This window comes from Delphinapterus leucas, chromosome 20 (genome assembly GCF_059928025.1).
Source record: "Delphinapterus leucas isolate spDelLeu-1000000601 "Yukka" chromosome 20, BTC_Dleu_Yukka2, whole genome shotgun sequence".
NCBI lineage: Eukaryota > Metazoa > Chordata > Mammalia > Artiodactyla > Monodontidae > Delphinapterus > Delphinapterus leucas.
Genome location: NC_143148.1, coordinates 45,452,127 through 45,475,678, shown reverse-complemented (window position 1 = coordinate 45,475,678; position 23,552 = coordinate 45,452,127). Strand labels below are relative to the sequence as shown.

Below are 23,552 nucleotides of genomic sequence, written 5' to 3'. Positions count from 1 at the left end.
ATCCTTTTAATGTACTGTTGGATTTGGTTTGCTAGTATTTTGTTGAGGATTTTTGTGTGTATGTTCATCAGTGATATTGGCCTATAATTTTCTCTTTTTTTGTGGTCTCTTTGGTTTTGGTTATCAGGGTGATGGTGGCCTCATAGAGTGAGTTTGGGAGTGTTCCTTCCTCTGCAATTTTTGGAAGAGTTTCAGAAGGATAGGTGTTAACTCTTCTCTAAATGTTTGATAGAATTCACCTGTGAAGCCATCTGGTCCTGGACCTTTTGTTTGTTGGGAGTCTTTTAATCACAGTGTCAATTTCAGTGCTTGTGAATGGTTTGTTCATATTTTCTATTTCTTCCTGGTTCAGTCTTGGAAGATTGTACCTTTCTAAGAATTTGTCCATTTCTTCTAGGTTGTCTGTTTTATTGGCATATGGTTGCTTGTAGCAGTCTCTTATGATCCTGTGTATTTCTGTGGTGTCCATTGTAATTTCTCCTTTTCCATTCTAATCTTATTGATCTGAGTCCTCTCCCTTCTTTTCTTGATGAGTCTGGCTAAAGGTTTATGAATTTTGTTTATCTTCTTAAAGAACCAGCTTTTAGTTTCATTGATCTTTTCAGAAAAGAGACTGGACAGATGTGATGAGATAGATGTCATCTAGTGAATGACATTAGTTAAGGCTTTAAATATAGAGGGAAAAGTACAGGGTGTGTTTGGAAGGTAGACTGGTGTTAGTGGAGCAGATTATCTGCAGATAAGCATAGTGGGAAGGGTACCCTGGAACAAATCTTGAGAATTTTGAAAGCAGGTAATGAGTTAACACTTAAGTTTTTCAGTGATCATGGATGTATTATTATATTACCAATTTAAAGTAGGATCAAATTTCTACCAAAATAATAAACATAACAAACAAATATAAGTTGACTTTCACACGAATGACTAGTGTCTGCTGAGGCCAGATTTTTAGCATTCTTCTGTGTTACTTATAAGGTAAGCCCTTTGAATGCAATGAATTCATCTCAGAGTAAGAACCACACTTCCAAGTTATTGGATTTCCTTGAGCCACATTTAGTTAGCCTGAAAAATGGTCTGCGTGAAGGACGTCATTGAAATAAAAGTGTTTCTTTTTTACTTGAATTACCTTTATGAACAGTGATAACCCTTATATCAAGGGGGAAGAGCTGAAATAGTGTTTTACTGTCAGTCATACCTCTGCTTCATGGGCTGACTTACAACTTCAAAACCTAACACCTGGTTTTTCCACTCTATGTGGCATTATGGCAAGGCAAAAAGTGGCCAGAATTATGCATTTACCTACATTTCTTTCACTGCTCATCACTGTGATTAAGCAAAAGGATGAAGCAGTTTCAAACTTTGATCCTAAGAGTGAGTCAGCATCCGTCATGTTCAGGGAAGTGTGTTGGGGAAATCAGGCTCCTAAGTTAATCACACCTTTTGGGAAATTTCATAAGCATAGGTAGCGACTTAGAAAGGTATGCAGGACTCTTACCATATATATCTAAAAACTATATTTGACTTCTACTTTCAGCTGAGATGGAGCAATAGAGACCAGATGTACCCTTCCCAGCTGAAACAACTAAAAAGACAAGACAAAATGTATTAAAGAATGGTTCTTGAGACACTGGACACTACACGGTGAAGAACAGTGATCCCTGAGAGATGAGAAACAAATAAGGTAAGCCCTTTGATTATCCCACCCTACTGCCTTAAAGAGAGTTTCCAGGTTACAACTTAGGGTGAGGAACCTAGGTGGAATCCAGCAGACTCCCTGAGCTGAGGAGATAAAGGTGAGTCTGGGGAAAGCAAGGCAGCTAGAATTTGCAGGACAGAGTACCAGAGAAGAGAGACCTCTGGAGATCTTCACAGGGTCCTCCATGATTATTCAGAAAAGTGCTGACCAGTGCATGCATGTTAGGAAACTACTTGAGGCTGAGAAAGAACCAGCCCAAAAGGTAAGAGGGAACCGCACCTGATGCACATACAGGGTCAGAAAAAGTTCATGGAACATTTGAGTAGAGTTCTCAGAAGTTTTGTTCTTCAGTAATGGGGAATAATTAGCCCTTGGTTAGTGTGCTGGTCCTGCCCAACAAAACCTAAAAATAAGATATGAGGGGGTCAAACAGTTTTTAAGTAGCTTAAGCACATCCCAGAATAAACTGGAAATTTTTAGGAATACAAAAATATCCAGCCCTCCACAAGGTAAAATTCACAATAACTGGTATCCAATCAAAGATTAGTAGACTTTTAAAGAGGCAAGAAAACACAATTCATAATGAGGAAAATAATCAAACCAACCTAGAACTTACATAGATTAGCAGAGGATGACAGTAAAGCAGTTATTTTAACTGTATGTGATATGTTCAAAAATTAAGTGGAGACATGGAAGGTCAAAAATGAAACACACTCATTCCCTGTATGGGCTACCAAAAAAAAAAAAAGAAGCACACAGAGTAAAGAGCGCCCTGCCTCTGAAAAAGAAACCTCACCAAACCAGAGCATCAGTAAGCTATGAGTTAACTTAAAATGGTCTAATGCATATATAATTGGAATCCCTGAAGGTGAAGGGGAGAAAGGAGTGAAGCAGACAGAAAAAAAAAAAAAAAGATTTGAAGAAATAATGGTTGAAGAATTTCTGATTTTGACAAAAAGTAGTACCTCACAGATCCATGAAGCTCCACAAATCCCAAACACAAGAAACATAAATGAAACTACACCAAGGCACATCATAACATGATGCGATAAAACTAGTGATAAAGAGAAAAAATCTTAAAAGAGGAAAAAAGTACATTAAAAAATAAGGATGGCAGCAGACTTCTTATTAGAAACAATTCGAATGAGACAACAGTGGAGCAACATCTTTACACTACTAAAAGAAACAAGTTCAGCTGAATGCAAATCAGACTTTGAAAAGTATTCAAACAACATCAAACTTAGAACCATATAACAAAGAAATCAAAGGCAGGTACTGTATGATAATATCCTATCTACAGGCAATATGCCAAAGCTTCATTTATATGTTGTTATCCTCAGAGAAAAGGAAAAATGACTCACCAGTCATACTGCATAGCCTTTACCAGCCCTCTCATACCAGTATCAGCAATCTTATTTCCAGTACCATCACCGTTTCTGATTAAAAATGGAGAAAGTTCACAGAGCCATAGCTTCCTAAAGCCTGTGTCACTGATGAGTTCATATATGCAGAGGCTATACTCAAGCCTTTTCTCTGGGCTAATGTAGTTTTTACTCAGTTGTTCCCATGCCTCTTCCTGATGTTTATTTTGCAGGTTACTAGAACAATAGTATTTTTAAAAGCTCTTCCCATGCTTTGGGGTAAAACGATCCTCTTGCTGCATTCCTTTGGTGATTTCCTCTTTCAATTTTGTTTCACGTACAATTCATTCACTCTCACAGTCTCATTTTAGATACTGCTGCTCCCAACCTGTGTATTCAAACCACCTCAAAACAGGCAATGGCAGTGAGCAGATTGTCACAACCTACTCCATTTACTCTATTATGTAAACCCAGACATTTAAGTGCTCACCCGCCAAGGCATGGTGAGGTAGGAATGTCTATTCTTGCAAACAAAAGCAAACTATAAGCCATCCTTTTCTCTGACCAAATTAATCACTAGAAGTTGGACACGGGAAGACTGAAGCACAGATTCAGTACAGTCCTCCTGTACAACTCATGAGCAGAAACACCCTGAAAAATCTCTACACCCTCTGAGATATGTACAGACAGGTAAACATCAGCTATAAACATATGGCAAAGGCTTGATGGGAATGACTTATATAACTTATGTAACTCCCCAAACCCTCTGTGAAGTAAAGCAAGGGTTAGAAAGCTGTGATTCCAGGACTTCCCTGGTGGCGCAGTGGTTAAGAATCCGCCTGCCAATGCAGGGGACACGGGTTCGAGCCCTGGTCCAGGAAGTTCCCACATGCTGCAGAGCAACTAAGCCCATGCGCCACAACTACTGAGCCTGCACTCTAGAGCCCCTAAGCCACAACTACTGAGCCCACGTGCCACAACTACCGAAGCCCGTGTGCCTAGAGCCCATGCTTCATAACAAGAGAAGCCACTGCAATGAGAAGCCTGCGCACAATGAAGAGTAGCCCCTGCTCACCGCAACTAGAGAAAGCCCACGCGCAGCAACGGAGACCCAATGCAGCCAAAAATTAATTAATTAATTAATTTAAAAACCAAAAAAAAAGCTGCGATTCCAAGAGACCTACAGCAAAGAAGTGGAGAGTTAATACTGACAATAATAGGAGCAATAGATATTCAGTACTCAGTATGTACCAGGAAGTGTTTGAAACATTTTACAGATATTAACTTAATCTTTAAAAGAAACCTGTGAAGCAGGTACCCTTATCCTCATGTTACAGTGGGAGTAATAATGCAATCCATGTTACAGTGGTGGAGCCCCGTCAGTCTGACTCGAGCCCGCTCTCTTGACCACTCTCCTAATGCTGTGTGGGGAGAAGGAACACTGGACAGAGGCTGAATGCACGGTCAGTGCCTTCTCCCCTCACTCATTACCTCACTCTCCTGACCACCTGGGATCAATGTCACCTACTCTGCCTACTTTATAGATCATTTTGAGCAGCAAGAAGTAATTTTACAAAACTTCACAAAATATTTTAAGTGTCAAGCCAATAGAAAGCATTACAGAGGGGGTCTAAAAGACAGCAGCAATGCATAAGGGGGCTTTTGGAAAGAGCAGTGTATTGAGCATAGGAAGGCAAGGCAGAGTGAGTGTCCAAAGCAGCTTTTGGTGTTACGGAAGCAGAGAATGTCTACTGATGCCTTTGTCACTTGCTACTCTTTGTTGTTTCTTAGCACTCATTTCTCAGGCCAAGGGATCTTGCCCCAAGAGTAAAACAGTTCATCTGAAAGCTTGCATTCTTATATTAATAAGGGATCCCTAAATTGGATTAAACAGTTTCTTTGGTCCATATAGATAAGAAATGAAGCAATCATAAAGGATAAAGAACAAATTTATTTTTCATCTGGAATTTAAAAACTCGAGAAGATAGCTTGAGAGGAATCTAAGCTAAATGATAAGACATTTAAAAAAGATATGCCCCTAGTTAAGAAAAGAATGAAAGAGGGAAGGAGGAGAGGAAAAAAAGGAAGAAGGGAAGAAGGAAGGAAGGAAGGAAGGAAAGGAGGGAGGAGGGAAGGGAAGGAGGAAGGGAAATACCCACCATCTTTGCTGTGAAATAAAGGTAATGGAAAGCTTTGTCTATTTTAATGGCCCTGAGAGCACTAATTTTGCAAGTTTTGCCAGAGCCTTGGCTGGTCCACCCCCAGCAGAAATGTACAGAGACTGAGCAAGCACATCTGTCCTACTGTAATTAAGGCTGCAGAGCAGCAGGTGCAAACTTCTCATCCTTCAGCTTGACTCTTAAGCTGCTTGTGCTCTTGTAACTTAAAGTCAAAACTTGTTAAAAGTGAGATTTGTAAGGTCATTAGTCTATAACAGGAGCTAGGCACTCCAGACATTTCTTTAAATCAAAATTAGAAACAGCTACCCTACTAACACATATCAGCCAGCCGTACTAAGATGTTGCCGTTTCACATTTTCCGGCGGGCGGGGGGGAACTATTAATTCCAAGGAGACTAATAGCCACATGAACATGATATTGAAGCCAGACTGGAAGACTTCTTTTCCCTTTAGTATAAAACTTTTTCAGTAACAGAAAGAGTCCCTTACCCAGCCCTCTCTCGATGTAATTTAGGTGCTTATTTTCTTGTTAAAAATTTATCTTAAGAAGAATTTGAATTGTAGTCACCTTCTTCCAAAGAGCTGAAGCAGCAAAACCTTGCTGCAAAACTAGTTCCATTTAAAACATTTCAGTGTGATCCTGCCAGACCCTAAAATAATTACAGCCTAGAAAGGCAGATGTGGCTTTGGGTCTGAACAAGTTTTATCATACTGTACCTTTTCATGGGGTCAGAAGAAAGATCAGTGACAAGTGTATGCCAAGAAAACACATTGAGGTAGAAGCCATCTGCTTCTGCAGGAACACCCAAAAGAAAGGTGCAATGCCTGGGGAAAGAGCAGGGTTTCATTAGGGACAGTGATACTACTTGTTTGGCATAGAGGTTCCAGCTACCAGTGAGGGAACCAACTTTTCCTTTCTGAGCTCTAGTAATGCCTGTACCAGTTGTAGAATTCTTTGAAATGTTGAGTTAATAGGGCCACTGCTGCTTCTTGAATGCCTGCTGCAGGAACTAAGAAAAAAGACTTGGTGGACAATGGCTGTCTAAGCCAATAGAAGAGGGTTTCAGAGCTCAACCTCTGGGGTAGAAAAGACCCCTGTTGGCTGAGGGCAGATGCTGCAGACCTTGCAAGAACACAGCTAGCTTGCAGTGCCATCCAGGCCTACTGCTAGAGTTGTGTAAATTATTTATGGGCTTTGGCTATAAATTAGAGATGAATGGAAGGCCTTTGGGCCTGATCTTGAATGTACTATTAATGAATGTCATGCATTTTCTGCTGTAAGGGAGGGTTTTTGATAAGAGGACCAAGTCCTCTTGCATATAGGAATTACTAATGCTATTACTGTTTTGAAGACTGTTCTTATCTCAAATTCTGCTCTAACAGGGGTTTAAAAAATCCTTTGGTAGGAAAGGTAAATGTAGTCAATCATCCATTTAATTCAACTCACCTTTCATATCCTTCCGTCATAAACACTGGATCTAATTCCCATTTCAGAGAAGTCAAACTTACCTCTTTCCTCATCAGCAAAGCTTCCTTGCTTGTGGCTGTCCCAGGCATCTAAAAGTCTCATGGAAACATTTGAATTAGAAGTAGAAATGCTATTAGGGCTCTTTGGGGCCAAACATCATCCAGGCTTACCCTTCTCAAATAAGCTAGTCAGCACCATCACCAAAACTTCCTGCACTTTCATGAGTACCAGGAGATACAAGGACACTTAGAATTACCAAAGAGCTTGTGTACCTCAGAATAAGTGTCCCTGGCCACACCACCTCAGGATACTGTTCAGACTTACACCTTGCCAGCCATCAACCTCTTTCTCACACATGCACACACAAACTCTGGTGACAGAGACAAGAACTTTTGCTCATATTTTTTTAATGTATCACAATGAGCAGGAAACATACTTGATGAAATATTTTCAAAGGAGTATATTCAATTACCATCTACAATCAACTTAACTATGACAACAAAGTTTTTGTGACAAATTTTTTCAGTTTGAAAGTTCCATGTGGTTCTGTTAGTCTCCATGTATTTTGGTACAGTTCGAGATCAGCATTGTTACAGTAACAAAAAAGCTAACAAGACTACATTATAGAAAAACACCAAGAACATCATTTTTGGTTTCACTTGCTCTATTTTTTTTTTGTTTTTTTTTTTGTTGTTTTTTTTGTTTTTTTGTACACTGCAAAGGCTGTTCATATACCTCTTCACCTCAGGGTCACGTTCATGTATGCTTTCTTTCCTACCCAAACTTGCCCCCCTCCCCTCCGAAGAAAGTAAACAAACAAACAAAAAAACTAGTCAAAGCTTTGTTTCACAGTGGGCAGTATCTCAGCGCCAACAAACAACCAACTCAATTTATGCTTCTGTTTAAAATGTTTTAATTTAATTTATTATTTAAAAAAAAATATATGTCCATGAATATCAAGTGCACTGGCTTGGGTCTCTGCCTCTCTCTCCTGCAACTTCCTGCCATGCCTGATAAACTCAGGTTTAAACACGTGCTGTCTGTGTTACCTTATTTTCAATTGTGTAAAACTTTGGCCACATTCATCTCTTTAAATAGCTTTTAATTAAAAATAGAACTTCCTAAACTTTTCCGTGTGTGTGTGTGTGTGTGCACGCACGCATGTGTAGGTGTGTGAATGTGTTTCCTTCTTAAGTTTCTTTTTGGAGGATGGAGGAAATAACTCCCATTCTGTGGGCCCATTTGGTGCTATGACTGATTGGTGTCTGGCACCAACCCACACTGTGGAGATTCAGAAAAAAAAAACAACCAACCAAAAACACGAAGTATCAATGGAGGTGAAGAACTAATTCAAAAAGTAATTTGAGATATCCTATTCAGCTACGGACTATGCAGCAGACAGGAGTAAATTCTCCGAGTGGGACCGATCTAAACAGTTGAGCATTGTAGTGAATTCATGCTTTGTAAGTGATACTGGTCACAGCCATGGTGGATGCCAGCCCACAGACATCTAACTAGCTCATGTTTGACCTCTAAGCTTCACCATCACCGACTGCTTTGCTACTTCTAGGTTAACGCTGAGAAGAATTTTTTTTTTGAATGAACGTATATGTGGGCGGTATACTTGTAGAGGAAAGCATTAAGCGTGCAACCCACTCCAGGTTGAAACACTCACATAACCCCACTGAGGAACACTGGTGGGTGGAAGCATGCTTAGTCAGTCTACCCAACCACCTTGCTATTGCCGAACACACCCACAGGTCGAGGCATGGCATAACAAAAACACTGACAGTCACTCTGCCTCACAGAGGGAGGATGGCATGGTAGCTCAAAAAAAAAAGAAAAGAAAGGAAAAAGAAAACACTTTGGGGAGGGGTGGCAAAATTACAAGGAAATGAACTTAAAGTTGAGGGGGGGAGGGAAAGGGATAGAAATTGCACTATTACCAAACAGTTACCGTTTTTAAAAACAAAGTTTTCAGAAAAGACCTAGCAGAATTTGACAGATAAAACTAGTGTTAAATTGTTAATTGGTATCACATAGAGAACCAAAAACAAAAACAATTTTTTTCTATATGATACAGACACAGAGTAACATACAACAGTTAAATGGCAAAAAATATATATATATATATATTTCATAGAGTTACAAACAAGATAAAATAATGGAAAACAAAAAACTGTACAACTTCAAAATTTAAAAATGTTCATCTCAAACACAGGGAGAAATACAAGAATTCTTGTTAAAAGAAATAGCTTGTTAAAACAGCAAATGTTTTGCGTACTTGTTTTTGACACCTTATGCTATGACTGGATACTGGTATGAATAGTTAGATGGTATTCTTTAGTACTTCTACTTAAAAAAAAAATTAAAAAAGGAATTTGCACTGTGCATCAGTCAGCCTAGTTAGAAATATATACAACAGTTCAGGATCTACTCTTTCATTAAACTAAAAACAAATTCATAAAAATAAAATAGTCCCGGCTAAAAAAGAAAAAGAGAAAAAAAAGAAATTCATTTTCAGATCTTGGAATGCTCCAGTCTTTTTGCAAAGTCGATGAGTGGCTTCAGCACTGGGGAAGAAGCCCGAAAGGTGACCAGATGGAACCTGCATTCACAGTCTTCAAAGTTCCCTTTTGAAACATAAGGAAGAGAATGAAGGGGAGAAGGATTTCACACTTTCGGGGTAAGGGGAGATTTTTTTCTGTTGATGTTTGGCTATGAAGGTGAAACAGCAAAGCATCTATTTGTCTCCAAAATCTACGTTATAGCAGCACAAAGGTTTCCTTTCAAAGTTCAGACCGCTTTTTTAAGATGAGAAAGGGTGTATGTTGCGTTGTGTTGTGTGTTACAGGAATACGGATATTAACATAAACACAAGTGCCTCACACACAGTTCCTTTTTTGCTCTCTGTACGTACATTGCTATCTGCTTCTTTGTTGGCTGCGCTCTGGATCACTCGCTGCTCAGACTGCCTAACACAAGGACAAAACTTTGAAGTAAAAAGTGTGTCTTTTGGTATATGGAATTGTCTTTAACAGCTGCCTCTCTGCTTGCAGAAGAAGCACATAACAACCTGGGAATCTTCTGTTTTACTCTTTCTTTTATTAAACTAAGTCTTGTTTATTTAAATCAGAAACAAATTCTCAAGTAACAAGAACCCTTTCCCTTTTTTCTGCCTCAGCAGTGAAAGGGTGTGTCTTTGGATTTTATTTAAAGCATGAAATTTCTTTTTCTGAGAGAGGAAAGAAAACAAAACAAAAACACAGAAACCAAACCCCTAACCAAAAACTTTTTTAGAAAAGAAAAGCACACAGCCCAATTATACAAACCGAAACAAATGCTTTAGTTTAGGAAAAGAATATTTGAAGCATCTACCAAACAAGGAGGGGAAAAAAAGGGTGAAAAGAAAAACCAAAGGAAGGATAAATGAAAAATAAATGTACAAGGCTAACAGACATAGGTAACTAGAATTATATGCCTTTAAAAAGTTTCAACTCCCCAACCAAAAATAATCTGTGAGGATCCTAATGACCCCTAGAACCCTTTGAAATTCTTTCTTTAGTTTTATAGAATAATTCTGCAGCTACCCTCTGAGAAACGAAGGCAGCTACCTTAAGTGGGAGATTATAGGGTGGGAGGAGGAAAGAGAAAGTGGAATTAAGGGACAAAGGGGAGAAAAGCTTAGGTGAATCAACGGATTGCAATCTATCTGCTAGGAATGAACAAGACAACATCAAGTGAGGAGCTGTCAGCTGGACCATACAAAAAGCTAAATGTACACAAAAGGGTTTTTTTTTTTCCTTTTAAATCTACCATACTGCTTCAGTTCATTTCCAATGCAACAATCTACTCAACACCAAAAATGGTCATATCTATCATAAATACAGAAAGTCAGTTTTTAAAACTTATTTTTTTAAGCTACAAGTCCTCAACACTCTGTGTGTGGGTTTTTTTTTTTTTTCTGAAAGTGGGAGTGCTTAACTTTTCCCCTTGAAATTGGCTTCAGCAGAAAAGCTATTCTTAAAATCCCCAGAAAGCTAAAGCAGTTCACATTGTTTTTCTCAAATACTTTCTGCCCGTTTTTAAATTAACAAAACAAAAAATCTTTTCTGGAACGAAAACAAAAACCAAAAAAAAAAAAAAAAACCCCCCCAAAAATAATATATATAAAACAATGATTCTGAAAACAGAACAAAGTGTGAGCCATTGACCTGAGAATAAAAAGACATTACATTTCTTTTTTTCTTTTAGCAAGCCATTGGTATCTGAATGCTAAGATAGCAAGAAATTTAAAACTGTAACAAGGTGGACTGCTTTCCCATACAGTGCATGCCGGGCTCCTCTGTGCTATCAACGTGGGGCATTTATTGAAAAGGGGCAAATATACAAGGGGTTTAAGCTCCAAAGACATAGGGAGGCCCTGTGGACTTGTTTCCCAGACCAATAGTACCTTCAAAAGGACACAATGTAACAGGGTTAAGTTTTTTCTTTTTTCTTTTTAATATTAGAAAAGAAAAGACAAGAATGTAAAATCACCGGCATAGATAGGTATATGGGAAAACAACCCACGCTTTTTCTTCCTTTTTTTTTTCCTTTTTTTTTTTTTTTTTTTTTTTTTGGTTAGAAGCTTTGGAATTGCAGTTAGTCTATTTTTGAAATTGGTTTGTTATTAATTTTTTTATTTAAATTCATTTGTTTGTATTGTTCATCTTCAAAGCTTACAATCTGAAGGTGTCCGTTCCTACACTGGTCAGACCACTGTCCTTGGGGCAGCTGGGGTCTTTGGGACCCTCCACCGGGCTCGCCGGTCCGTCGGACTTTTGGCTGAGATCCGTGTCAGACTCCTCCGAATAGTCGTCTGTTGGCATCGAGGGCTGAACCCCTGAGGTGCTGCATGAACTTGAGGTAACCGTTGAAGATGAGGAGAGAGGAGGAAAAGAAGGGGGCTTCGCGGCCGAAGCCCGGGAGACCACTTGCGGCCAAGACTTCCTGGAGGCGTGGGGGGAAGCGGAGGACGAGGAGGGGGCGGCGGCCGACAGGGGAGGGGGGCTGTCGTTTGAGTGAGCGGCAGACTGCGAGGTAGATGCGGTGCTAGGATCGGGGAAGCAGGCAGAGTGAGGTAATAAACTAGGGTGCTCTTTGGCGTTTCTTGCTGCTCTCGTGATTGTTCTGTGTTTGTGCAAGGCCGACTCGAGATGTTGACTCAGAGCTTCCTCCCCACAGAGCGCGCTCTCGCACGCCAGGCAGTGGTACGAGCCGCCGCCGCCGCCGCCGCCGCCGCCGCCGCCCGTGGGGACGTGAAGCACCATCTCTTGCAGGTTCACCACAGACTGGCCGAAGAAGCAGAGGGACTTCAGGTGGCTCCTCGCCGCCGCCTCGTCACTGAAGCCCGCCTGGCACTTGCGGCAGACCAACTTGTACTGCACCTTTGGAACAATGAAGGGGTCGTGGAGGGAGTCCGCACTTTTGCTTTCTGCTTCTGGCTCTTCGGGGGGTTTCGGCAGGAGGGGGGACACCTCACGGGGTGCGTTTTTCTGCTCTTCTGGTCTGGGGGATTCTTTGGCAGGGTCTTTGTCTGGGGAAGCAGCCCCCTGGGGGACTGGGGTTTGGCTTGCTTTGGGCTGCTGCTGCACTTTTTGCTGCTGCTGCTGCTGCTGCTGCCGCTGCTGCTGGATGGCCTCCTGCAGACTCTGCTGGTATTGCTGGTACTGCTGCAGTAGGGAGCCCGGGGACAGCCCCATCAGGGCCTGCGACAGCGCAGGGCTGTAGGGGAACAGGCCTTCCATGCCGTACATAGGCTGCAGGTACCCGCTCTGCAGGGCGCCGGGGATCTGGGGGGCGTAATAAGGAGAGAAGCCTGGTACAAAGTAAGGGAGGAACTGGCTCGTGAGCAACGCTGTGGGGTCCGAAGTCAAGGCTGCCTGCAGGGCCTGCAGCTGCGCAGGGTCCACTGCATACTCCATGGCGGGCAGCGGTGCTGAGATCGTGGCTGCGGCCGCCGTGGGGGCCTCTCCTTTCTCCTTCTTGGGGACGGGCAGGGGTTCCCCTTTCCCTTTGTGTGCCTTTTCCTTCTCCTTTCCCTTCTCACCATCTCTGTCCTTGCGTTGCTGTTGCTGCTGCTGCGGCGGGAGCTGCGGCGCGGGTGGCGGCTGGGCTGCTGGCGGCGGCGGCGGCGGCTGCGCCTGCGGCGGCTGCGGTTGGGGACTTGGCAGAGGGGCCGTCGCCGCGGAGGCCTGTGCTGGCGTGGGGGAGCTCAGCGACGCTGAGGGTGGTTTATTTGGTAATCCAGACGTGGGGAGGCCGGGGGAAGGAACTGTTGTGCTGGGCAGACCCATCAAGTTCGGTTTAGGAGACGTTAAAGCTGAAAGGAGTGGAGACAGAGAAATCACGTGTCAGTCTGGGGTGCTGAGGCTAGTGCTAAAGATGTTTCACCTGTGTCACTGGCACAGGGTCTAAGAGCTCAAGGTTTGAACTTGGAGGATCCTGTTGATCCAACGGCTTTCCCGCCAGGCCCAGGTTGGATAACCTGTATTCTAATCCGGACCCAGCCCTGGGTCAGCTCCCATACCAGCTAAACAACTTCCAACACCTTCCTGCCCAACGTGCCACACCCATCCCACTCGGTCACGTTTTCTCTGCTGCGCTCCCAACTCTGCCCAAGGCAATTAGTCTGGAGGCCCCCAGACAAACTGCTGCCAGCCGGGACCCATCGGAACCGATGGCCTTCATCAAAAGCCCCACAGAAATAGTACAGTCAAGAGGCCCCACCAGAAGCTGTCTGCAGAAGACAGCAAAAGCAAGAAACCCGGCCAGACACCAAGACCACCTGACCAAACACAACAGGCTCTACACATGTGCCTCTCTGACCGCCACTGCTGCAGGTGAATGGATGTGTTAGGAGGGCACAGAGGAGGAGCAATGGGAAGAAATGGAAACAATCCATTCAAGGTAAACAGTGGCACTGCTTTGGCTCAGCTGATCTGCTTTAACAAATCTGCTGAAAAATGTAACCACCTAGGAATAGGATTCTGTAGTCCACCGGAAAAATGAGCATTTTCTTCTCCTGCCCCTCTCTGAATGACATACGGGAGGATTAGGACTGCAGATGCGTGAGAAAGCAGCCACAGGAAGAGGAGAAGAGCAATGTCAAAGTGCTGGCACCAGCAATTCCTAAGACATCACAACCTACCCCAGGCACCACTGCTTACGGGTGGCAGACCATGTCACCAGGCGCACGCAGGACACAGCCCCATCCTCAGTCACACTCAGGCCTAATCTACCACTACCTGTAAAGCCTTCACCCAGCCCCAGAGCCTGACCTCCTCCCTGACCCATATCTCCTGGGTTAAATCTTTTGTTTCAGGGTGATGGAGGGCTGCTGCTGGTTCATGAAGACTAGCAAGGTGGCGGTGAAGGACAGCACTGACCACATCCAAGACACTAGACGGTATGCGTCCCTCCTCTTCAGAGGACACCAAAATGTACTACTTTATCTGGACCACCTTCAGCAAGAAAGCTGGGGTGGGGTTCCAAACAAGTCACTGTCTGTCTTCATGAGAAAAAACACTCTGAAGCCCAAGCCAGGTGAAGACAACGTTGATTTCTAGCTCCAGTGGTGCAGTATTCCCTGGGCTATCACGCTGCATTAAAAAAAAAAACTCAGATTTCGGGTGAAGAGAACAAGGTTGCCTCAAGTTGCCAGTCCCAGCAAAAACAGGCATTAACTTTTTGATAGGCAAGGAGGATGCCTCCCTCAGCATCACATGATATCATTAATTGACTCTTCCAAAATGGCAGAAAGGGACCACTGAAATTAAGTCATCCAATTTCCTGAATGTACTTACGGGACTGAAATCAGAGGAGAAGATGTGTCTGACTTAGAAAAACTCAGTAAAGGCTTGTTGGTTAAAGTGGCACAAAGCAGATTATGAATTCCAACTCGGGACATGGCTTTGTCTATTTCTAGGCAACAGGCTTGCTCCAAGTGTTAGGCTGGAGCTGTAGGCAGAGCCCAATGACCAGTGGGGCAGAGAAGGAAGCGCCTATTGATCTCCCCATCCCTCTGGCATCAGGCTTCCAGAGGAGAACTGACTTCCTCTACCTTGAACTGACAGGGCACAAGAGAGCTTCAGTTTTAAGACACATGTACTGAACTTCTGCTATTTACCAGGCTCTGCACTAGCCATGGGAGATAAAGTAGCTCAGTACATTCTCACAATAATTCCGTGGCTTTGGTTTTCTTATCTGTAAGATCAGAACCAAACAGGCCACTTCATCCCCCTGAGGCTGAGTCACGTACTCCTGGAGTCGGACTGACGAGGTATGGACTGTGGCTGACACGCATCTGCCGTGTGATATCGGGCCTATTAGTTGACTGCTTGGAACCTCAGCTTTCCACAACAGATGGATGTAGGGTTTAAATGGAAGCTCATATGGAAAGAGCTTACCATCGGGCCTGACGTATTAAACACAAGTTCTTTCTTTCTTTCTTTCCTAATTCCAGATGCAGTGCTCCTGGGAGCTGCGGTACAGTCAGACGGTGGTAACTGGGGCGGGCCTGGCTGCTGTGAATGATTAAGAGCTGATCTGTCTTCCTACCTGGAGTCCACTCTAAGTGCTCAGAACCTGAGTAGCACTAAACATATACCTGTTGACTGACTGGCTCGTATTGGGTGCTGTGGAAGGAGTACATAGCACTGGGAGCCCGGCTCCTACCCTAGCTTGTTGAATGGTCTTGACCTCTCTGGGCCTCAGTTTTCTCATCTGTAAAACAAGGGGAATAGATCAGACATTTTGATTCTAATATTTTCACATTATTATGAAATGTTGGGCTTTCCCAAGCCCCTCTTCCAAGGTCCTGGGCTGCAAGTGAAGTTCAGTGCCCAGCCACTTTCCATAGTCTCTTTCTTGGCTTATGTCTAGCTGACTTTAACATCATCCTGTGACATTACTTGCCAACACATGTAAGCAACGACTTCTACATCTTAATGCTTTCTTTTCTTGTTCTTCTCTTTGGATAAGAAACTGGGATCTGGAATGAGGTAGCCCTCACGTTCTGTAAAACACTGCTAAAATTATAAAACTTGGATTTAATTCAACCAGAAACCAGGGCTGCTCTGGGAAGCAGCAGAACCACTTCCACCCCGGAGAGAGGGCCATGTTTTGAAGGTAAGGAGGCACTCTGAGGGGCTCTCCTTTGGTGAATGTGTACTGGTCAACACAGGCTGTGGAGGGACCCGCTAACTTGTGCCTCAGTCTCACAGGATCCTGGAGGTGAAAGTCCAATTTAGGGAAGACAGCTGGATTCAGAGAAGACGGGTGAGGGCAGAGGAGGAGGAACAAGAGAGGTACACAGAAAGAACTGCGGCACTCCCTACGAAGTGGAAAAATAACTACCAAGTACGTGACTCTGAATTAGAAAGGGAAACGGGCAGAAGAAAACGAAGGGGTGTTACCATTAACATTTTTGTCTGTCTAGAGGACTAAAACATGTCATAATTCAGAACCACAGTGCCCAATACGAGTTCCTGGTCACTGCATTCCAGTACAAAGGCAGTCTATTTAGAAACCAGGGACTTCCCTGACGGTCCAGTGGTTAAGACTCCGAGCTTCCACTGCAGGGGGCACAGGTTCGATCCCTGGTCGGAGGACTAAAATCCCACGTGCCCCGTGATGCAGCCAAAAACCAACCAACCAACAAAAACCACTAACATAACACTCTATTTCTGACTTAAAGAGAACCCCAGGAGTAAGGCTCTACCATATGAGAGCATCTTCCTGGTAGCATCTCTCCTGCCAGAGCACGTCTCTGAAAAAGGAGGTGGGACCACAGGGGAAGGCAAAGAGTTGATTTAAATTCTCTTGAACCAAATGTTTTATATTTTCAACAGATATCGAGATGGGATCTGCATTTCCCCACAAGGACTGAATGGAAGGGTCTATAATGGAAACTGCTGTCTTGAAAATACCCCAGGATCCAGTACGCCAGAACCCTGAAGTTCATGCCTGTAACACACACCCTGCTGGTGTTACTGAACACCAGGCACGAGAATGGTTTCAGGAGACTGTTCCAACCACAAGATCCCCATCCTTGAACTGGCAAGTCAAAGAGTCGTGTACACTACAGCTCTAGGGAGACTCAGTGGAAGGGACCTGAGGTTTTATTGCTGTTAGAGAACTTGAAAAGGGAAGCTTCCTATCAGGCCAACACTCAGAGGTTTTGTGTGACAGCCACAGAAGCAGCGCTAATTGGGCGGCTATTTAATACTGGGAGAATCACCAAGAGCAGAACCCACCTGTGTTGGATGGAGTAAAGCCTGGCAAGGAGGGGCTGTTGAGGCCGGGGAGCAACACGGGAGGAATGCCCTGGATTGCCGGATATGCCGTAGGAAGGTTGAGAGCCTGAAGAGGGGCGTTGTCAAACATCCCTTGCTGCTGAGCTGCCAGTCCGAGGACCTCATTGGCCTTTTTAATCCGGTCTAACTCTTGTTGAGCCATCAACTGACGTACAGTGGCTGGGTCAAAGTATTCTTTCTCCTTGTCCAGCTGGCTTCCAATGGTGTCTTTAACTTTGGAGATATGCTGTTGGGAAAAGATATGGTCACGTACAGACAGCCGAGCGCTGTACTTGATGCCACACAAAGTGCACTCTGTTTTGGGTCCCTCGTAACTTGTTTGGTTTATACCAAAATGCTTGGCCATGCTTAACTTGGACTTCTTTTCTTTTGCCCGGGCATTCTGGAACCAGACCTGAACCACTCTCTTTGGCAGTCCAATGTCATTGCCCAGGACTTCACACTCTAGCATGGTGGGTGTCCTGTAGTCATTAAAGCATGACTTGAGGACCTTCAGCTGCAGGTTGGTCATCTGAGTGCGAAAACGTTTCTGCCCGGGCCTATCCCCACTGTCTCCAGATTTGCCTGCTGACCCACTTGCACCAGGGCTTGGGGAGCAGGGGTCTGCAAGGCTCGAGGTTTCACTGTAGTCCACTGTACCTTCATTGTCATATTCCTTGCTGTAAAAGCTCGGGGCTGGGCTGACCAGACCGGATGACAACCGATCTTCATACTCGGACATTGCCATCATGGCCGCTTTGGTCAACCCTTCACTGGGCGCGGAAGAGGATTTGGTTTCAGTTGCTATTCCCGTCGCACTGTCGTTATCCGCATTGCCCTCGTCTCCAGTAGTGGTATCTGTGATCGCTGTGTTGACTGAGGAACAGTCGTCGTTGTCCAGCTTAGTTTGGTCAAAGTTTAGATTAACTGAGGACATGGAAGGGCTTTCAAAGTCTTCAATCCCTTCCACCTTGATGGAAGAAGGGCTAAGAAGAGTTCTAGGAGACAACTCCATGGTTTTGCTCACAGGTGAGAGGGGAACACCTTGGCCATCACTACTGCTTGGGGGTAGGTGGGAAAAGCTAGTTCCATCAAAAATATCTCCTTTCATCTGGAGTCCCCCATCGCAGTCTAAGAGCATTGCAGACAGAGTTAGGTTGTAGCCAGCTCTCTTGGCTTCATGCCAATGACGGGACCGGATATGAGCCTCCAGGGCAGTCTTGGCTTTGAAGAGCGCTCTGCAAAAAGGGCATCTCCTGTGGGCCTGCGCTGGGCCCACAGCCCTGAACTGTCCTTTCCTTTCCCGGGCTCGGGTGTTCTGAAACCAGACTTGTACCACGCGTTTCTTCAGACCCACCTCATGCGCAATGTGATCCAACATCTTTCGAGTTGGATTGGAGTCCAAGAGATACTTTTGGTAGAGAATTTCTAGCTGTTCTGGTGTAATAGTTGTCCTCAAACGCTTGTCTCTCTGAGGTTCTTCTCCTCCCGTCCCACTGTCGTTTTCTCCAGGGCTGACACTGGCCTTTTCCTCCAGCTTCCTCTTGAGAGTGTTCATCGTGGACGTGGGAGTTGAAGGGGAAGTGGCCGAGCTTGCCGGAATCTGAGGTATGGCCCCAGAGAGCAGCTGGCTTGCCAGCAGTGGGTTACTCGGGTCAAACAGCATGAAAGGCATATCCAGTGACCTGTCCAAAAACTGGGGGTGGATGAACTGGTTCTGTGCACTCAGAAAGTGAAGCTGCTGGTGCTCCTGCCAGTGCTCAAACGACGGGAACGCCAGCTTGCACTGCTCACACTGGTAGGGGATTAGCTGCGGAGGTAGGTTGGCCAGCTGCTGAGGAGTTGACGTGTGGAGGGGCTTAAGGGGCAGGTGGGAGAGCTGGGAGGGACTGGGGCTCGACTGGGCTAAGGGGCACTGAGGGGGGGGCACTTGTGGAGGAGGCTGGGGCAACGAAGCGGGGGACGTCAGCTGCGGGAGCTTTTGCTGGGCTGCATTTGTCTTCTGCTCGGGCTGGTCTTGCTGCTGCAGCTCTGCCTTTGGTTGTCCTTGCTTTTCTTGGGTCTGGTTTGGCTGTGCACTGGGAGGTTCAGCCTGCTTTGGTTTCTCATCACTCGCCTCTGGTTTTGAACTGAAGGTGGCCAGTTCGTCAGCCTCCGACGTAAGCTGCAAGAAAGCAGTGGAAGCTGTACTGGCCGTTGGTGCTGGGGTGCTGTAAGCCTGGGAGGGCATCGGGGTGCTGCACGAGGAGCTGGTGGGTGTCAGGATTTCCATGGCGTCCATGGAATCCTCGTTTTGGCTGTCATCCTGCCCCTCCTCGTCCTCATCCTTGTAACACAGCTTCTTCTGGTGCTTGATGAGATCAAAGATGCGCTGAAACACCAGGCTGCATTTTTTGCACTGGTAGTTCAAGTTGCTCGTTCGAATATACCTATCATTTGTAAGTTCCCGCCGCTCTCCATCTTTGCCCTCTCCCTGATTCTCGTAATTTTTCCTGGCCTTCTGTCGGGCGTTTTGAAACCAGACCACTATGACTCGGGTTGGAAGGTTCAGTAAATTAGAGAGTTGCTCAAATTCATCGTCCTTGGGGTAAGCGTTGGCATCAAAGAAGTCCTGCAGGACCCTCAGCTGGTAGTCAGTAAATCTTGTTCTTGAAGACCTCTTGCTCCCCCAGTACTCCTGCTTCTGAGGTTCTGGTGAAGGGGGCCGAGAGTCGATCTTGAGCTCCTCCAGGCTGGTGATAGGAGGATTGCTGAAGTTGTAAGGGGAGTCCTTGTTACGCTGCCGCTCTTTGAAGAGAGTGTTTCTGAACCAGTGCTTGATCACTTTCTGGGGCAGCCCAGACTTGTCTGCCATCTCTTTGATCTGCTCTTCACTGGGGGAGTTGTTAATGTCAAAATACTGCCGCAGGACTCGGAGCTGGTCATCGGTGATCCTAGTGCGAGGCCTCTTGTTCTGCTGCTGGAGGAGACTTGGATTGAGCTGATGCTGGTAGAGCTGGGCCAGGTCCGCAGGCAGAGGCTCCACAGGTCCAAGCTGAGGGGGCAGCTGGGCCGGCAGGGTCTGCAGCGGCATCGTCTGCATCATCAGTGGTGAGAAGATGGGCAGCTCCATGGGCATGGAGAGCTGGGTCAGCGGCACGGATGTCTGGGCCGGTGCAATCGTGGGCGAGGTGATGGGTGGCGCTGACACGGGGATGGCTGGGGTGGAGGCCGGCGGGGGCGGCGCTGCCGGAAGCGGGGGCGGCGGCGGGGGTGGGGGCGGAGGCGGCGGCTCGGGGGTCTGAGGCCTCAAGGGGTACAGCTTGTCGTAGTGCTCTCGGTACTGTTTGGCAAATCTCTCCAGCTGTTTAAAGGGAAAGTAATTCTGGTGAACATGCTCTTGATGACTCTTTAAAATCAAGATGTTCGAGAACAACTTGCCACAGGAGTCGCACTCGAGCTTTTCCGGATTCTCCCCCTGCTCGGTCTTCCCGTTCTTCTTCTGTACCTTCTGCTTGTTCTCGTTGTACTGAATGACCAGCTCAAAGCCGAAGTTCTCCAGCAAGGCCTTGGTGGCGTTCCCTCTGGCGTCCGAGGCGATGCGTGGAGGGAGCATGGAAGGCTCACAACTACCCCCTGGGGCCAATTCTTTCTTCTCTTTGGCCTTCAAGGCATCAGGAAGTGACTCCTTTGGTCCCGAGTTGCCCTCTCCCCCCTCGGTACCATCCCTCTCTCTCTGGCTTTCTTTTTCCTTTTCTTTGATGACCAATTTGTTTTTCTTCTCGATGTGCTGGCTGGGCTGTAGGAGTGCAGAGTGACTCTGGGGCAGAGAGAGCTGGCTCTGCTGCTGCAGGACCTGCTGATGGCCCTGCTGCGGGACCTGAACCTGAGCCTTCAGCTCTTCCAGCAAGCCTGGGCCCGCCCCCGTCAGCGTCAGCGCCCCGCTCGTCCCTGGCAGGCTCACCTCGGGGCTGAGCTGGAACTCGGCGCTGGGGATGTAGAAGGGGAAGAGGAGATGCTGCTGCTGCTGCAGCTGCAGCAGGGTCTCCGTGGCCATGGGGAAGTGAGGAAGGAGGGTGGGGCTAAACAGCTGGGACTGGATCAGGGCCGCCTGCTGCTGCAGCTCCTGCTGCAGGTGAGCTTGAACTTGGGCCTGGGCCTGGGCCAGGGTCTGTGCTTGCTGCTGCTGCTGCCTGGATGTGATCATATCTGCCAGCTTCTTCCGATTGGCTTCCTTGGGCTCTGAAGGGGAAGCAGTGTTGGCACCGCTGGGATTCCCCAGGGGTGGCATGCCTACACTTTCAGCGGACACTTGGCTCAGGAAGCTGGAGCTTGGAGCAGTGCCAGCACTGCTTGGATTGGTGGTGGTAAAGGTGTTACTGCCACTGGTGCTCACAGGACTTGGGGTGGAGGAGCTCAGGGAGACACTGCTGCTGTTCCCGGTGCCATTGCTGCTGCCGCTTGCAGCCTCCAGCTTGGCTGCCCGGGCCTTGGTTTGATGCAACACAGACCTCATATGGATCTCCAGCGTGGAACTCTGGCTATAGGCCACGTTACAAGTGTTACACTTGAAAGGTTTGTTGTCAGGGCTGCTGGTGGGTTCTGGCTGACCAGCTGCCGATTCTTGAAGGGCTCTCTTCAACTTATGCAGGTGGGAGACAGAATTGTAGTGCACTAGCAGGATGTTCTTCTGAGTGAAAGATTCCTTGCAGACGGTACACTTGTAAGGGCGAGAAGGGTCTAGAAATTTTTCCATGGTGAAGTTGGGGCCTTTTCTGAAAGGGAGAGCTCTCTTTGGCTCTGAGCCCGAGTCTTCTTGTACCGACCCAGAGTCACTGCCCGTCGGGCTCTGTTTATCCTCCAAGTCACTCTCTTCTTCCTTGTCTTCCTCAACGATTATGGTATGGTCCTCGGCCAGGGTGGGGTCTCCCATTGCCAGGAGGTCTCCATTGGCCAGAAGGCCACCATAAAGCTGTTGGATGTCGGCCTCACTCAACTCCAGGTGGCTCGTCTCGAGGTGTTTTTTCAGAGCCTGGAAAGTTCGGAAACTGCGCTGACAGAGACAGCACATGGTGGCAGCTCTGATCACGTGGTACTGAGAGTGGAGCTGCAGCTTTTCCACGGTCTTGAAAGCTAGGCTGCACTGGTTGCAGCGGTACTTGTACACGTGGCGATCCGACACGGGCAGCTGAGGCCTCTTGGCGTGAACCTCGTTGAAGTGCGTCTGGAGAGTGGCGGAAGTTTTGAAAACCTGGTTGCACCCCTTCTTCCAGCACAGGAAGCCTGAATCTTCTCTCACAGAGCCTGGGTCAGCAGGAGAGGGTTTCACATCTCCACTGTGTTCTGTGCTGGCAGAGGGCAAGATGTTCTTTCCCAGATCATCTGAGGTTTCTGAAAAAAAAAAAAAAAAAGGCCAATGATAAAGAAGGCTTAGAGCTGTCTACCCAGCAAGGCCTCATGAACAGAGTCTCATGATGAGGGACATACCCAACCTGCAGACACACACACACTCTCCACAGAGCCCCACACCGCTGAGAGCACGTGTTATATAAGCAGGTGCACAGGAACAGAGAGGAAGAAAAGGAAATACAAAAAGTCTCAACTGCTAGTAGGCCTATACCATAGCACAAATCTGTCTTTTAAACAAACAATATTTGTTTGTTTCAATTTCTCAAGAACTGGCTTGAAGGGATACCCCCTTTGATCTGAATATAGAATATGTGAATTAATGCTGTCCTAAGCTGTGGGGAATTTGCAAGAACCGCTATCCACTGTAATATAAGAAATTTTGGGATATATATATTTTTAGGCATTAAATTTCTTGTTATAATGTGACTTTGGACTGTCCTCTCTATTCAATAAGCAAAGAACATTCAAGTGGCCAATTATGAAAACACATTAAAACTTTTCTCTACAGTGAGATCATCACCCATAAATATTCTGACCCTTTTTTGGGTCAGCTGTATGCTGCCTAATATGGAAAAACCACAAGGGAGACACGGTGGGGCAGGAGTGTGGTGTAACTCTTCCCAGCTTAAACCTTAGCTGCTGACAAGGTGTCAAAGATGTAGGAGAGACTCATAAACAGAGGTCTAAGGCCCCATCCAGCTAGGACCCACCGTGGGGCACCAGCAGCATCTATGCCTACAACAGTGTTCTTTCCAAACGCACCTCTCCGCTGCCTCCCATAAGGCACTCCTGGAAGTCTCAGAGAAGAGCTCTGTGCAGAGATGACAGCACCTAGAAAGACAACTAATCCAGTGCCCTGAGATCACCCATGTGCTCCACAGGTCCCTAATAATTAAGTCCTCAGAGAGGGAGTATTTGATGGCTTAGGGTGGTAAGTCATGGGTCTACTGGCTGACTCTCTGGTTAGTCACTTCCTCACTGTACAGTCTAAGGGGACAGGTGTCCACCAAAACCCCACTGGTTCTCACCTGGTTTTCTCACTTCAAACCATATGAAGTGTGTACACAAATACATGCCAAGAACCAGAGTATCAAGTAGCTGACAACGGTGCCCCTCATCCCTT

The 23,552-nt window shown here is 46.0% G+C and overlaps 1 protein-coding gene and 1 long non-coding RNA gene across 4 annotated transcripts in view; one reads left to right on the top strand and one right to left on the bottom strand.

Annotated features, from left to right (window-relative positions):
* LOC111179568 (uncharacterized) overlaps positions 1–23,552 on the top strand; it is a 205,834-nt gene that overhangs the window by 169,022 nt on the left and 13,260 nt on the right. The window contains exons 5-11 of the long non-coding RNA XR_016391017.1: positions 1,535–1,681; positions 9,229–9,390; positions 11,425–11,612; positions 11,931–15,875; positions 15,963–16,106; positions 16,598–18,070; positions 18,554–18,649. This is a non-coding gene — a long non-coding RNA (uncharacterized LOC111179568). The remainder of the gene's footprint in view (positions 1–1,534; positions 1,682–9,228; positions 9,391–11,424; positions 11,613–11,930; positions 15,876–15,962; positions 16,107–16,597; positions 18,071–18,553; positions 18,650–23,552) is intronic.
* Positions 8,809–23,552, bottom strand: part of ZFHX3 (zinc finger homeobox 3) — a 255,767-nt gene continuing 241,023 nt past the window's right edge. For 2 of the 3 annotated variants that reach the window (XM_089903269.1, XM_022583310.3), the window contains exons 9-10: positions 17,003–22,411; positions 8,809–13,068 (exon numbers count right to left, since the gene is read on the bottom strand). In XM_089903269.1, the coding sequence (XP_089759395.1) occupies positions 11,426–13,068; positions 17,003–22,411 (7,052 nt within the window). In that variant the 3' untranslated portion in view covers positions 8,809–11,425. The other variant, XM_089903270.1, reaches the window with a different exon arrangement.